At 45.9% G+C, this 13,509-nt stretch overlaps 1 protein-coding gene across 1 annotated transcript; it reads left to right on the plus strand.

Annotated features, from left to right (window-relative positions):
- Positions 1-403: 403 nt before the first annotated feature.
- ISL1 (ISL LIM homeobox 1) lies at positions 404-11,933 on the plus strand. Its single transcript, XM_077117124.1, has 6 exons — positions 404-676; positions 1,505-1,694; positions 4,518-4,777; positions 6,708-6,994; positions 8,255-8,422; positions 10,431-11,933. The coding sequence occupies exons 1-6, from the start codon at positions 649-651 to the stop codon at positions 10,545-10,547; spliced, it is 1,050 nt and encodes a 349-aa protein (XP_076973239.1). The 5' UTR covers positions 404-648; the 3' UTR covers positions 10,548-11,933.
- The last annotated feature ends 1,576 nt before the right edge of the window (positions 11,934-13,509 follow it).

Genomic DNA, 13,509 nt, shown 5'->3' on the forward strand with positions numbered 1-13,509 from the left:
CAAAGCGGCCGGCCGGACCGCGGGGACACAGAGGCGCAGGGCGGAGCAGCAGCGCGAGAGAAGGCGAGAGCGCAGGCGGCGCGGCCGGAATGGAGCGAGGGAGGGGGCAGAAAGAGAAGGAGAGGGAGGCCAAGAGCCAGAGCAGCCGGGCAGCCCGAGCCTCGGGGGAAGGCGGCCTGAGCCCCGAGCAAGTTGTCTCAGGAGCCCTAATCCTCTCCGCCGGCTCGCCGAGCGGTCAGTGGCGCACGGCGGCGGCGAAGCTGAAATATGATAATCAGAACAGCTGCGCCGCGAGCCCCGCAGCCAATGGGCGCGGCGCTCGCCTGACGTCCCCGCGCGCTGCGTCAGACCAATGGCGAGGAAGCTGAGTTGGAGCAGAGAAGTTTGAGTAAGAGATAAGGAAGAGAGGTGCCGGAGCCGCGCCGAGTCCGCCGCCGCCGCAGCGCCTCCGCTCCGCCGACTCCGCCGGCTTAAATTGGACTCCCCGATCCGCGAGGGCGCGGCGCAGCCGGGCAGCGGGTCTCTCAGCCTTGGCAACCCTAAGGGCCATTATTTCCCACTTAGCCACAGCTCCAGCCTTCTCTCTGTGGGCTGTTCACCAACTGTACAACCACCATTTCACTGTGGACATTACTCCCTCTTACAGATATGGGAGACATGGGAGATCCACCAAAAAGTAAGAGGCTATTTTACCTTGCGGGGCTCGGTGTGCTGTTCTTGTGCGGGGGTCTCTCTAAGGCTCGGGTACCAAGGACTCTTCGCAGTTGGAGTCGTTGTCTGGAGAGAGAGAAAAGGTGGCTTTTTCTTGTTGCCGCCGCGCCTGCATGCTTGCTGTCGATTCTGATCTTCGGGAAATTGATCGTACGTTGTGTTTGAATTCGCTTGTGTGTCCTGCAAAACCCTAGCCTTCTGGTGCAAAGCAATGGTTTCCTGCTTGGGAATCCTGAGCTCTCGGAGAAGGTTATTCTGTTGCAAAGGTCTGCCTGCACATACAATACCCGGAGATGTGAGTTAGCATTAGACTTGCAAAAGAGAACGAGTGACAACTGTATTGATGCCTGCTCTTGCTTAAGATATCCAGTCCTATATGCTATTTAAGAGCGTGCTTCACGGAAGATATAGACATCCCTGCGTTCACTTAACGCTTCTAGTCAAAACCTTTTCTTTGACTTGACTTATCCATAATCTTTCCCAATGATTATGGCAAAGAGAGAGGAGGGGAAAAAGAAATACAAAATGAGCGGGTTTGATCGCGTGCTAGGCTTACAAATGTCGACTATTCAAATCTGCATTTTACATATATTCCACCTCCTTTTAAAAATGAGTCAAGGTTTTGATGGCACACTTCAATTACCATCCCAAAGTGCAATACTCTTTTTAAAAAAGAAAGAAGGGGGGGGGGGGGGACTCCCAGAGTACAACCTATAAGAGAACGACACTAAAAGTGTGTTTATCTCTGTAGGAAGTAAACGGTTAGTCAATCATGTATTTATTTTCATTTCAGAAAAACGTCTGATTTCCCTATGTGTTGGTTGCGGCAATCAAATTCACGATCAGTATATTCTGAGGGTTTCTCCGGATTTGGAATGGCATGCGGCATGTTTGAAATGTGCGGAGTGTAATCAGTATTTGGACGAGAGCTGTACGTGCTTTGTTAGGGATGGGAAAACCTACTGTAAAAGAGATTATATCAGGTACGCCATTTATACTGTTTTGTTAATGTTGTGAGATTTCCCTCTCTCTCCCCCACCCATTATTTATTATTTGGTACAGCTTTGGTGTGTTTTTTTTGTTGTTGTTGGCAAACTTGGCCTTAGTGGGGTCTAAGAGCCTGCAAAAGTTACCCTGTGAGTGTATTATATAAATTAAGCTATGGCATATAACTTGATAATAATTGGCATATTATATAAATTAAGTTATAAATTAAGCTATGCTGTTCATTTCACGTTTTAGGGAAAAAAACTCACAATGGTTTTCATAAGTTATGTGGTATTGAGACTTGTTAAATTATTCTTAGAATCTGTGCTGTTAAAATTATTTTCCTCTTTCCCCCTCCTTTGGTAACAAACCAAAAACATTTAAAGATGGTTTAATTCGGGTTTCTAAACTTTAAAACGGTCAACTGTTTTTTTATTATTCAGTGTTTTTTTTTCTTATTTCTTACATTTGTATTTTATTAGTAACATATATATATTCTTTGGAGGTGTCAATACAGTAAGTGAAATAAAAGTTTGACCTAAGCAAGTTTAGAAGTGCACTTTGAAATAGCAAGTAGAGGTATTGCCCTTTTTATTTCAGGGTAAGAGCTTCTTCCTAGAAAATTTCAAAACTAACTGAAATATCCCCTGCAAAAAGACTGGAAATTTAATCTTTTAAAATATTAACCCTTTGGTGACATCTGACTGTCTTTTCTTTCTTATCTTATCTGAGCTGATGAATTAGACAGAGCAGATCAAATTGCCCATCATCTGTCTAGAAACAATTGGTATAGTTAGATAATTGAACAGCTTCCTTTCTCACATTAAAATCTGGTAACTGATAAAATAAGTGAATTGCCTTTACTGACAAGACTAAAACCACATAGGAACTTTCTGAGTTGTGTGTATGTGTGTGTGTGTTAATTTACTCTGTAAATTAACTAAACTTTGGGCTTTGTTAATTTCAACTTTTCTCTGGCCAGTGTATATATGTCAGAAATGTATTTCCCTGCATTAAGATGTCAGTGGAATTTCTAAAGAAATTTTATTAGTTTTAATGCTAAGCAGGCGAGACATCTTTCGCTGTTATTTACATTGACTACAGAAAGATATTATTAAAAAAAATTCTCCAATGGCTATTAACAAATAATTGGCATCTGTAAGTCATAGGATTTATGGAGCTGAGAATCAGTATTAAAGTTTGGCCAAGGTTTAATTATGCAGTTACCATTTTGTCCAGTTCAGTCTCCATCCTTTTTTCTTTTCTTAAAATCCTGAAGTAGACAGTGTTATCTTGAGAAACAAAATTGAACAGTGCAAAAAAAAAAATTTTTATAGTTTGATGTGGGGGGGGAGAGTGGGAGGATGTAGGGGATTTGGGGTAAATGGGAAAGGGGGAGGGGTTTCCTAAATTGTTGGTCAGGGCAAAGTTAAGTCCTCATCCTATGAAATGGGAGATCTCACATTGAGTAGGCGGAGGGAGAAAATTTTGAATCTACTTTCTAACCTCTGACAAATGAGCTCTTTTCATTGTTTACTTGATTGGTGTGTGAACTCAAGATTCTGGAGAGGGAGCGCTCACCTCACACCTCCAGGGGTATCTTTACTCCTGTGGAGATAGTGTTTTGCTCAATTGCGCACAGACCTGCATATGCTTAATTGTAGGCACATAACATTTGTCGAAGAACACCTTTGCTTTTACCTTCTTTTCTCCACTCTTTCTCAAAGTGTTTTGTTCGTTTGCATGTTTGTTTGTTGGTTGATTGCTGTATGTGCCCCTTTAAAATCCTTAGTTGTAAAAGCACAACTGAGACACCCTTTAGATTTCCGAATGCCTTTCTCTCTCCCTTTGGGAGTCCGTGTGTACACTTTACAGTCTCTGTGTGCAGGAATGCTCCCCTTCTCTGTTATTACTGATAGCCAGAGAAGGGGCCAGGGCAGTGCAGCCTTAGATGGAACCTATAGGGTTTGTCTCCTGATGAGGAAAGATCAGCCGTGAGGAAGACCTTAGAAGTGTTTCTTTTCATTTTTCATGTGCATCATGTCTTTCAAAGAAACTGAAATAGAGGTAGATGGTTCACCAATTTGAAAAAGATGGTGGAAGCAGAAGTAAATTTTAAATTAAAAACTAAAAGGAAGAATGGAGAGGAAACTTTATGTTAGCACAGTTGCCTGAGGAAAAATCTGTAGTTGAGTTAAAAACAGAACGTTGTTTGTTGTGCGGAATGGGATCTGGAAACCAGCAGAGGTTTCATTTTCTCTTATTCTGCTTGTGCATTTGTGTATGCTTGCAAACCAAGTGGGGTGACAGTCCTTTTCTTCAGCCTCTTTTTTGTTTGTTTTGTTTCAGAAGGACTTTTTGTTACAACTTCTAGCAATAGAAATTGGGGGGAAAGAAACAGAAGTATGGGGCTGGTAGCAACCATCTAACTCCGGGACTCCTTCCTGTTCAAAGCTGCAAGGACTGGCTGGGTCTGGTTGCTAGAGCGGCACCCGTGGTTACAAATCCATCACTAAATTTTCCTTGTTATAGGCTGGGTTTTCTAAACTAAGAGTTACTGTCCGAAACACCGAAGCATATCGGAAAGAGGGAGTAAAAGAAAGGGAGAGAAGGAAGAAGGAGAAGACAGGGAGAAACGCAGGAGAGCCCTAATCATTTATGTCACCCCCATTCCCACCTTCTTGTCTGGTAATGTTGAGCTCAGCGTCTCGGGGCGCCGCGACTCGGTTCGCCAGCGACCTTGGACCCGGGCAGCGCTTGCTTGAAATGACGGCTTTTCCCTGTGCTTCTCTTCCCTCCCGGGCCCGGCCTCCACGCAGGTTGTACGGGATCAAATGCGCCAAGTGCAGCATCGGCTTCAGCAAGAACGACTTCGTGATGCGCGCCCGCTCCAAGGTGTACCACATCGAGTGTTTCCGCTGCGTGGCCTGCAGCCGTCAGCTCATCCCGGGGGACGAGTTCGCGTTGCGGGAGGACGGGCTCTTCTGCCGCGCCGACCACGACGTGGTGGAGAGGGCCAGCTTGGGCGCCGGCGATCCGCTCAGCCCCCTGCACCCCGCGCGGCCGCTGCAAATGGCAGGTACTCCTCGGCCCCGAGGGAGGCACGGCCCTGGGAGGCGGGCGCCGGGCTAGGCCAGCGCCGCCCCGTGTACGCGCCAGCAGCCAAAGCGGCCCTGGAAGCTGCGGGGTGGTCGCTGCGGCAGCGGCGGCCACCAGCAGATAAATGAAGTATCCTGTGCGCCGTTTGCCCTGTACCGCGCCCTTTTGCAGCACACCGACACATCTGTATATTGTGTCTCTATACGGGTACACGTGAACGTACACCACTGGTGCATACATGTATGTACACGCCCAAAGAGTACTTCCAGTTCACCTTGGCCTCCAAACCACAGCGTGTGGGAAACGGGCTTCACTTCCCCTCCAGGTATTCTCCTTGCGCCAGGTATTCACCCTGCGGCTGCCTCATTAAAGGGGTGGAGCCCTGGGCCCCTGCAGCTTCCTCCTTTAAGCCAGTGCCCGAAGCTTGGGCGGCGGTAAGTCACATAGCTTTCCCAGTCCTTTTTCCTTGCAAACTGCTTCACATCCCAAAACATTTTTTTAAATTTATTTTTATACTTTTATGAGAAGACCAGGCCTGAAAAGATAGTCTCAATAACTACAAGCCGCTGCGCAGAACTGTAATTTAAAACTGTCAACAAGCTAATCTGCAGTAATTGCCTTTTAAAGGGATCCTGCTTCTTTAAACCATTCATTGTAGGTGATTTGGTGAGAGTTTCATCTTAGGGTCTGTCCCTGTAACAATAAGTTGACCGCATTGGTGTAGGCCTGACCCTAAGGGGGCCTGGAAGGTATAGGATTTGTACCCTATAGATGGGAGGCTCCTTTCCCCTGGGAGGGGAGTGGAAACTAAGCACGGTTGGGCAGGACTAGTGCCACCAGCAAAATGTCAGACAATGTTTCCAAACCTGTTCACCAGTTTTGAATACATCTGCCCCTGTGTTTAAAGCATTCTTAAAATATCAATTCTCACTTAATCCCGGAGGTGAGCAAACCACTGTTCTCTCCCTCTGCTTTCTGGTATTTCCAAGCACTCTGTCCTGGGAGATTTGTGACCAACTGGCACTGGGGCAAACTAGGGTTGGTAGTTCCTGTAGAGTGCAGCCAGGGCCCTGCTTGTGGGAAACACAGAGGAGGCAGAAATGTAGGGGGTTGAAGGGAGGTAAAGCACAGAACAGGTCCCAGCAGTCTGTTATCTGGAGCCCAAATCTCAACAGAGTTCCCATTTTCCTTTGCTTTGGATAAGTCCCATCTCAGGAATATCCGTGTAGATTTATTAGTAGGCTAGGAACTGAAAGGTGGTTAAAAGCCAGCCTTTACCCCCTTGAGGTGACTGTCCTTTCGGTCTGAAGTTCAAGGTTTTCCGGTAGAAATCTTGGCCTTGCAATTCAGACGTCCCAGCTGATGTAGTGCCTCTCGCTGACGCTGGGGTTTTGTACATTTCCTGCCCTGGTACCCTCTGTGGCCTTCTCCCCAGAGGAAACACTGAATCTGAACGAGGTGATGCTATTCCGTGTAACCTGGATCGGTCTGGCAGGAAGAGAGGCTAGAGGGAGGAGATAGGAGGCTGAAAACTGCCCTAGCGGCTACCGCCGCCGCCGCCGCCGCCACCGCCGCCGCCGCTGCCGCCACCGCTAAGGCTGTGGCTGCTGCTGCTGCTGCTGCTGCAAAGAAGGGGGCAGGAGAGACGCACGCCCCTTTGCTAACTCTGTTGACACAAGCAAGGGTGGGGGCTGCATTCGGGGCCCTTATTACTTAACACTGACCTCTGCAGATTAGAGATCGAGATTTTATTCTCCCTTTTGCCCCCCCACCCACCCCACCCAACTCGCGCCACCTCTGCTGCCCCCCCTGCTTTGTCTTTCGAGGCTGCAAAGCACTAGCCGTTGTCCCGGAGCGGCGCGGGCGAGTTGGCTGCCTGGCCCGCGCTCACGGCACCCTTTGCCCCGCAGCCGAGCCCATCTCTGCCCGACAACCTGCCCTGCGGCCCCACGTCCACAAGCAGCCGGAGAAGACCACCCGCGTGCGGACAGTGCTGAACGAGAAGCAGCTGCACACGTTGCGGACGTGCTATGCAGCCAACCCCCGGCCCGACGCGCTCATGAAGGAGCAACTGGTGGAGATGACTGGCCTCAGCCCCCGCGTGATCCGGGTCTGGTTTCAAAACAAGCGGTGCAAGGACAAGAAGCGAAGCATCATGATGAAGCAGCTCCAGCAGCAGCAGCCGAATGACAAAACTGTGAGTGGCCCTGGGGCCGGACAGGGTGAGCGAGGAGGACAGAGCCCCGACGTCCTGAGAGTGTACCTAGCGGCCAATGTGGCCTGCGGCGCGGGGCTTTCGATCCTACTCTGGAGCAGGGCATGCGACCCGCGATACCCCATACCCTACCCCCGCCCCACCCATGCCCCCTGGGGAAAAGCAACCACTAGGTTGTGAGGCGGGGAAGGCTAGAAAGGCCCCTTGCTTGGGTCTGAACGGTTGCGCGCACCTTTTGACCTGCTTAGGTAGCTCGTGACTTTCAAACTCCAGTGTGCCTGGAAACTGAAAGGACGCGGTCGCTCCCTCCGAAGCCAGGCGCATGGAGGCCTGGCCTGCCTTTTGCCAACGTCCAGGTTGTCAGTACTCCCCCATACTTGGAACGGAGGCAAGGATAATACCTTGGTAGCCAGTTTAGTTCCGAGGCACAATTGGTGGGTCACCTTAGGGGCCCCCAAGTGGCAGCCTACTGCAGTACTTCCAGGCCATGCTGGGGAGTTTCCCCAAGTTGATCTGTGCAAACAGGGCACCCTGTGTGCCAGGTCAAGCCCAGACCTCCGTAGAGACATCAGCCCCCTGCACTATTATTCCAGATCCGTGGCTGTGCCCACCCCGCAGTTTTCCTGGATAAGTTCAGCTAAAGAGCTTCTTTCTTTTGCTTTTTTACTGCTTTGGCCCTATTTTTAAATGCCATAAAACACGCTGTCATTAAACTTGGCAGGCTGTCCCGGACTGGGCCAGGGCACTTTCTAAGTTGGTTAGTGCATAATAAGCACAATAGCAGCCAGAGCCAAACACTTGGTGGTAGGGAGGTGGGGCAGGAGTAGGGAACTGCTTTGTGCAACTGGCTAAAACCACCCCGAAAACCACTACATCTAGAGGTGAAAGGGAGGCCCAGCCAGTCTCTGCTTTCTACTTCTGGGATGCTGTGGCCTGGGAGGGCAGTTGGGAAGAACTGGAATGACCTATCATGTAAAGGAAAAAGAAGAAAGGTGTAGTAGAATTTTATTTCATGAGATCTAAGCAGACCCATAGTCCAGCCCACAGAAGCAGAAAAGCAAAGCACTAGAAAACAAAACTGAACTCCGGCTAATATCCATGGGTGCAGCAGATTAACTGAGTCAATAAAGGCCACCGTATAGATAAGGTAATACTCCTGGTCTATTTGCTTAGCCTGAACAGATAACGGAGGGAGGGAGTTTGCTCATTAACATGTTGAGATTGGTGGGGGCCTGTTCACAGAATATCCAGGGGATGACAGGAACTCCCATGGTGGCTGCCAGTCCAGAGAGACACGACGGTGGCTTACAGGCTAACCCAGTGGAGGTGCAAAGTTACCAGCCGCCTTGGAAAGTCCTGAGTGACTTCGCCTTGCAGAGTGACATAGATCAGCCTGCTTTTCAGCAACTGGTAAGTGTCAGCTCCCAGACACAGGCTGAATTCCCAACAAAAAGGGGATTCTGGTTTCACTGTCACGCAATGAAAGATGGGGGGGTGGGGCGGACTCTCCTGCCTCAGGGTTGGGGAGAGATGAAGGAGGTGTGGTGAAAAGACTGGGAGGCAAGTGCAAGGAAAACAAACCTCTTGTTGGGTCTTTTCTGTGTGACTGCATAATTTGACCATATAGATCGAATTTTCTATCCGTCAGGCCTGCTTTTAGGGATTAATACAAGGTGCCTAACTAAATAGGCAGTTAGGAAGATGTGCAGCATTGCAAAATCATGCATTGTAGGCTGAGAGTTAGAAGGGACTTTCTCTCAAGTCCACCTTGGCATTTTGATCAGCAGTTAATAAATGTACTCCCTCCTCAGCATTTAGAGAATGGTGTTTTTAAAAACAAATATCAAGGTGATTTTAATACATAGTCAATATTATTGTCTTCAGGTAGCAGGGACTGGCCTGGGTGCAATTTTCAAAGATATAAGAAAGGAGTTCAGTTATTCGAATAGTTGTTTGATGCTTTTGTTACTATATTCCTTTCAGGGAATATCTTAATCTAAAATGAGAAATGTTTAAACATTTTGAAGTGTATGAGTTCAAATGTCATATAGAGTCACCTACAGTGTTGCACGTATAGCAGCAAAAAGGAGCATGAGAACCATTCAAAGATACAGTGTTTATTTAGTCTGCAAAAAACTATTTTAGCATTAATGTGTCCTAGACATTCAGAGAAGAGAAAAGTAAAATACCTTTTGCCTCTACAAAAGGTTTAAGGGACCAAGACAAATAAAAACATTCAATATATATTATTTGTAAAATGTTATTAGTACACATAGTATTCTTTTTTTTTTCCCTTAAAGAGCAAGCAGCCCTGTAGAATCTTATTCTGTAAAACATGAAGAGTTATCCTAAAAACTTTTCTTTCCTTTGGAAATAAAATTTTAGAGAAGAGATTGAGGTTAGCTTTTTGCCATCACATTTACACAGAAAGCATTTCCCTTCTCAATGGCAATAGTTTTAGGTAATTGGCCAGGGATTAACTTGGTCAACGTGGCTGGGCAAATTTGAAAAGTCCCTTGAGTTCACAATGAGGAAGTTTAATAGGGTGAAAAGGAAGGTAGACACTGAAACCGGGGGGAAAAAAAAAACTTATTTTGAAGTCAGGGTAATTGATGAATTATTCTAGTAAAACAAGGGTCTTAGAAGGAAGGTAGAGGAGAAGGTACATAGAAGGGGAGGGCGCAGGACAACCCAGTATTTGCACCTTCTGAAACTTTATTGTCAGATTAGGGCAGTGAAGGGGAAGTTGAGGGTAGAGGAGAGGTTTACAACAGCAATACTTTTCAGCTTGAAAGAGAGAGCCAGATAGTTATAATGTGATGATGTTTTAATATATGAGTCTCCTCCCAGAAGGAAGAGCCTGATTTAGAGGGGAGGGGGGCAAATGGTAGCAGGGCTTACAAGGAGGGAAAAAAAAAAACCCAGGCTGTGGGCCCTCTGAGGAGTTAATCATTGTTCTGTGGAGCCTCCTCTGAATCTCCTGTCACAGGATATGAGCACGCGTTATGGATTTTCCAACTGGAGAAGAGAGCCTTTAATGCCTAGAGACAGGACTCGCCTGCTCCCAGGGCAACATGTAGCCAGCAGGATAATTTTATTTTGAGCATGCGTGGTAGAGTTGCGATGCCATTTCACGGTGGGAAACACATTTATTCCTAAATAATTTAGTGCAACATAATGTTGTGAGTCCACTTTGAGTTAAAACAGAGATCTCTTGGAAGATAGGGAAGCAAGAGGATTTCTTCTCAGGTTATTCTCACTTGTAGGCTTTGTTTGAGCCTGTTATAATTCAATTATATATGTGGATCAGTCTACCTTCACACAAATGTGTGCATACATATACACATACGGCAAGTGTATAATCTTTTTATGAATATGATCACAGCCTCCTTTATTCATTTCTCAACCTTCTATGCAGGTCAATTTTTCAGAAGGAGGACCAGGCTCGAATTCCACTGGCAGTGAAGTGGCATCGATGTCCTCTCAGCTCCCAGATACACCTAACAGCATGGTAGCCAGTCCTATTGAGGCATGAGGACCGCTCATTCAGATGTCTTTTTTTTCCCTGTTGGAGACAGTGGGAAATTATAATGTTGAACTTCAAAGCAAAAGTATTTAACGACCCAGTCAATGAAAACTGAATTGAGAAATGAATGCACCATGAAATGCACGAAGTCTGTTTTAATGACAAGGTGATATGGTAGCAACACTGTGAAGACAATCATGGGATTTTACTAGAATTGAAACAAACAACAAACAAAACCTAAAACCCAACATACGCTATCCAATGACCTTAGGAGTACTGAAAAAAAAAAAGACGTTTTTAAAACGTAGAGGATTTCTATTCAAGGATCTCAAAAAAAAAAAAAAAAAAAACCATTTTCATTTCACTGCACATCTAGAGAAAAGGAGATATAGAGATTTGTCTAGTCCATCCTAATCTGAATGGTGCTGTTTCTATATTGGTCATTGCCTTGCCAAACAGGAGCTCCAGCATATGAGCAGGAAGAGAAACTGGCCTCCTTGGCTGAAAGAGTCCTTTCAGGAAGGTGGAGCTGCATTGGTTTGCGATGTTTTTAGTTGACTTTAACAAGGGGTTAATTGAAAATCCTGGGTCTCTTAGCATGTCCTATAGCTGGTTTCTTTTTAACTTTTACTCCCATCCCCACTTTTTTTTTTTTTTTTTTTTTTGAGATCCATCCTCTTTCAAGAAGTCTGATGTGACTTTAAAGGTTTTTGAATTCAGATTTGAAAACCAACTTATAAAGCATTGCAACAAGGTTACCTCTATTTTGCCACAAGCGTCTCGGGATCGTGTTTGACTTGTGTCTGTCCAAGAACTTTTCCCCCAAAGATGTGTATAGTTATTGGTTAAAATGACTGTTTTCTCTCTCTGGAAATAAAGAGGAAAAAAAGGAAACTTTTTTTTTGTTTGCTCTTGCATTGCAAAAATTATAAAGTAATTTATTATTTATTGTCAGAAGACTTGCCACTTTTCGTGTCATTGGACATTTTTTGTTTGCTGAAGTAAAAAAAAAAAAGATAAAAGGTTGTACCGTGGTCTTTGAATTATATGTCTAATTCTATGTGTTTTGTCTTTTTTCATAAATATCATGTGATATCAAAGCGCCATATGTAGAATTATATCTTCAGGACTATTTCACTAATAAACGTTTGGCATAGATAAATAAATACATGCAATGATTCAGGGTCCCTCTTTTATATGTTTGCAAGCAAGCGGATAAAATGTCTGAAAATAAGGATTGCATGTGAATGGGGTAAACTGACGTACAGTAGGTGTGATATTTTACTGCAAGTAGTTAAGGTCTAACTTGCAAGTTTGTGTTTCAATAGTGGGATCAAAGCTTCTTTGAAGTTTTGGCACTCGGATGTGATAATGTTATTTTTTATTTTTATTTTTTTTAAATGAGACACTATCCTCTGCCTGCTCCCTACCTTTCCTTTCTGGTCTCCTTTCTTACATAAGGCCATAGCCCACCTCAAATAGGAAGAAAGTCTTGCTTAGAATGGATTCTGATTGAGTAACGATTTTATTTTCTTAGAGGGAGTGCTTTATACCAATGTCGCCTTGTCAGGGTTGTTGAAGTGACCTGTATTTCAGGTATAAGCTCTCCTTTAAGAGAGGCTTTCTGCCTAACCAGTGAAGTATGACTATTATTTACCAGCGGCGCTAACAGGGAATTAGAAATGCTGTTGTATTTATGCAGGAAGAATAGGCAGATGGGGGGGGGGGGCAATAGGGAAAAAGAGAGGGAGAGGGAGGAAGGAGGCAAAGTCTCAGCAATTTCTGGACCAGTGTGTGTGTTTTCTTGCCTTTTCTTCCTACCTCCAACTTGTTTCCTACTGTTACCTGTTCTCCCCCAACTCTAATTCCAAAAACCTTGTGTGGAAGGGATTGGCTGACTAAGGCACAGTGCAATGCGGCGTGCGCTCTGTTATGGAACCGCGCTTTTTGCGGGTGGAGGACTCGGACCACGCGTTTCGCAGTCCAGCCATCAGCGATCGGAGTTACGTGGAGTCGTTCCCTGGGACAGACCTTTATTTTCCATTGATATTTAGTTGACATAGAGTTGATGCGCGAGAGCCAGAACTCATGGATGCAGGAAATCGGTGCCCTCTCCGAGTCCTGCCCGAAACCAGGCTTTTCTCAGCTGTGTCTGTCACTTGCGGGTGTAGGTTAGGACTTAGGGCTCCACCCTGTCCCCTTTCCCTTTCACTCACTTCCAGGATGATGCTTTGACTTTGGAAACTGGATTCATTTGTATGCGCGACTTTGATGTCGTTTTAAATATCTGACAAAGCTTAATGAATACGAAAAGCTAACGTACCCTCATCGTGTGTAGTGTGGCGCGAACCGCTTAGCACCCCCGACGTGAAGTCGGGCGGGGGCCGGACTGCGGAGTCTGGAGACTGGGCGATCCTGCCGCTTTCACCCGCTCCAAACCTGCTGCAAGTCGGGAAGCGAGGCTCAATTAGCTTTTGTTTGGTATCGTTCTACATAGCGGGTTAATTACAGGCTCTAATGTGGGGGGCAGAGAGAAAACAAACTTTGCATTGAAAATGTTACAGTGCAGTAGACGTGCCCGTTGATTACTTTGATTGTTGTGTCTAATTCTTGACAGAGGAGTAATAATTTGGTCGACGGTAATAACGGCTTGTAGTTGTCTATTGAGAAAAACAAGAGTTATGCCATATCTCACACGGTTCTTCTCCGGGAAAGACCTTTTTACCTTGTGTCTCCCTGCTCATTGATCTATTATTGACTTGACTCTTCTACCTTTGCGCTGTCTGTTGGTCTGCCTTTTCTGTTCGCCTTTCTCATCGTCATCATGCCTAGAATGGTTAACTAATAAGCATGTGGACCGATGATTGGTCCAATGTGAATTTTGCTATCATGCCTGTAAAGTTACTGATCTCAGGTCTTGGGGTGGAAACTATTAACCACCTTCCCCAGCCATAGGGACTCTTGGCAACAT

The sequence above is a fragment of the Tamandua tetradactyla genome, chromosome 9, assembly GCF_023851605.1.
Source record: "Tamandua tetradactyla isolate mTamTet1 chromosome 9, mTamTet1.pri, whole genome shotgun sequence".
NCBI classification, from domain to species: Eukaryota; Metazoa; Chordata; class Mammalia; order Pilosa; family Myrmecophagidae; genus Tamandua; species Tamandua tetradactyla.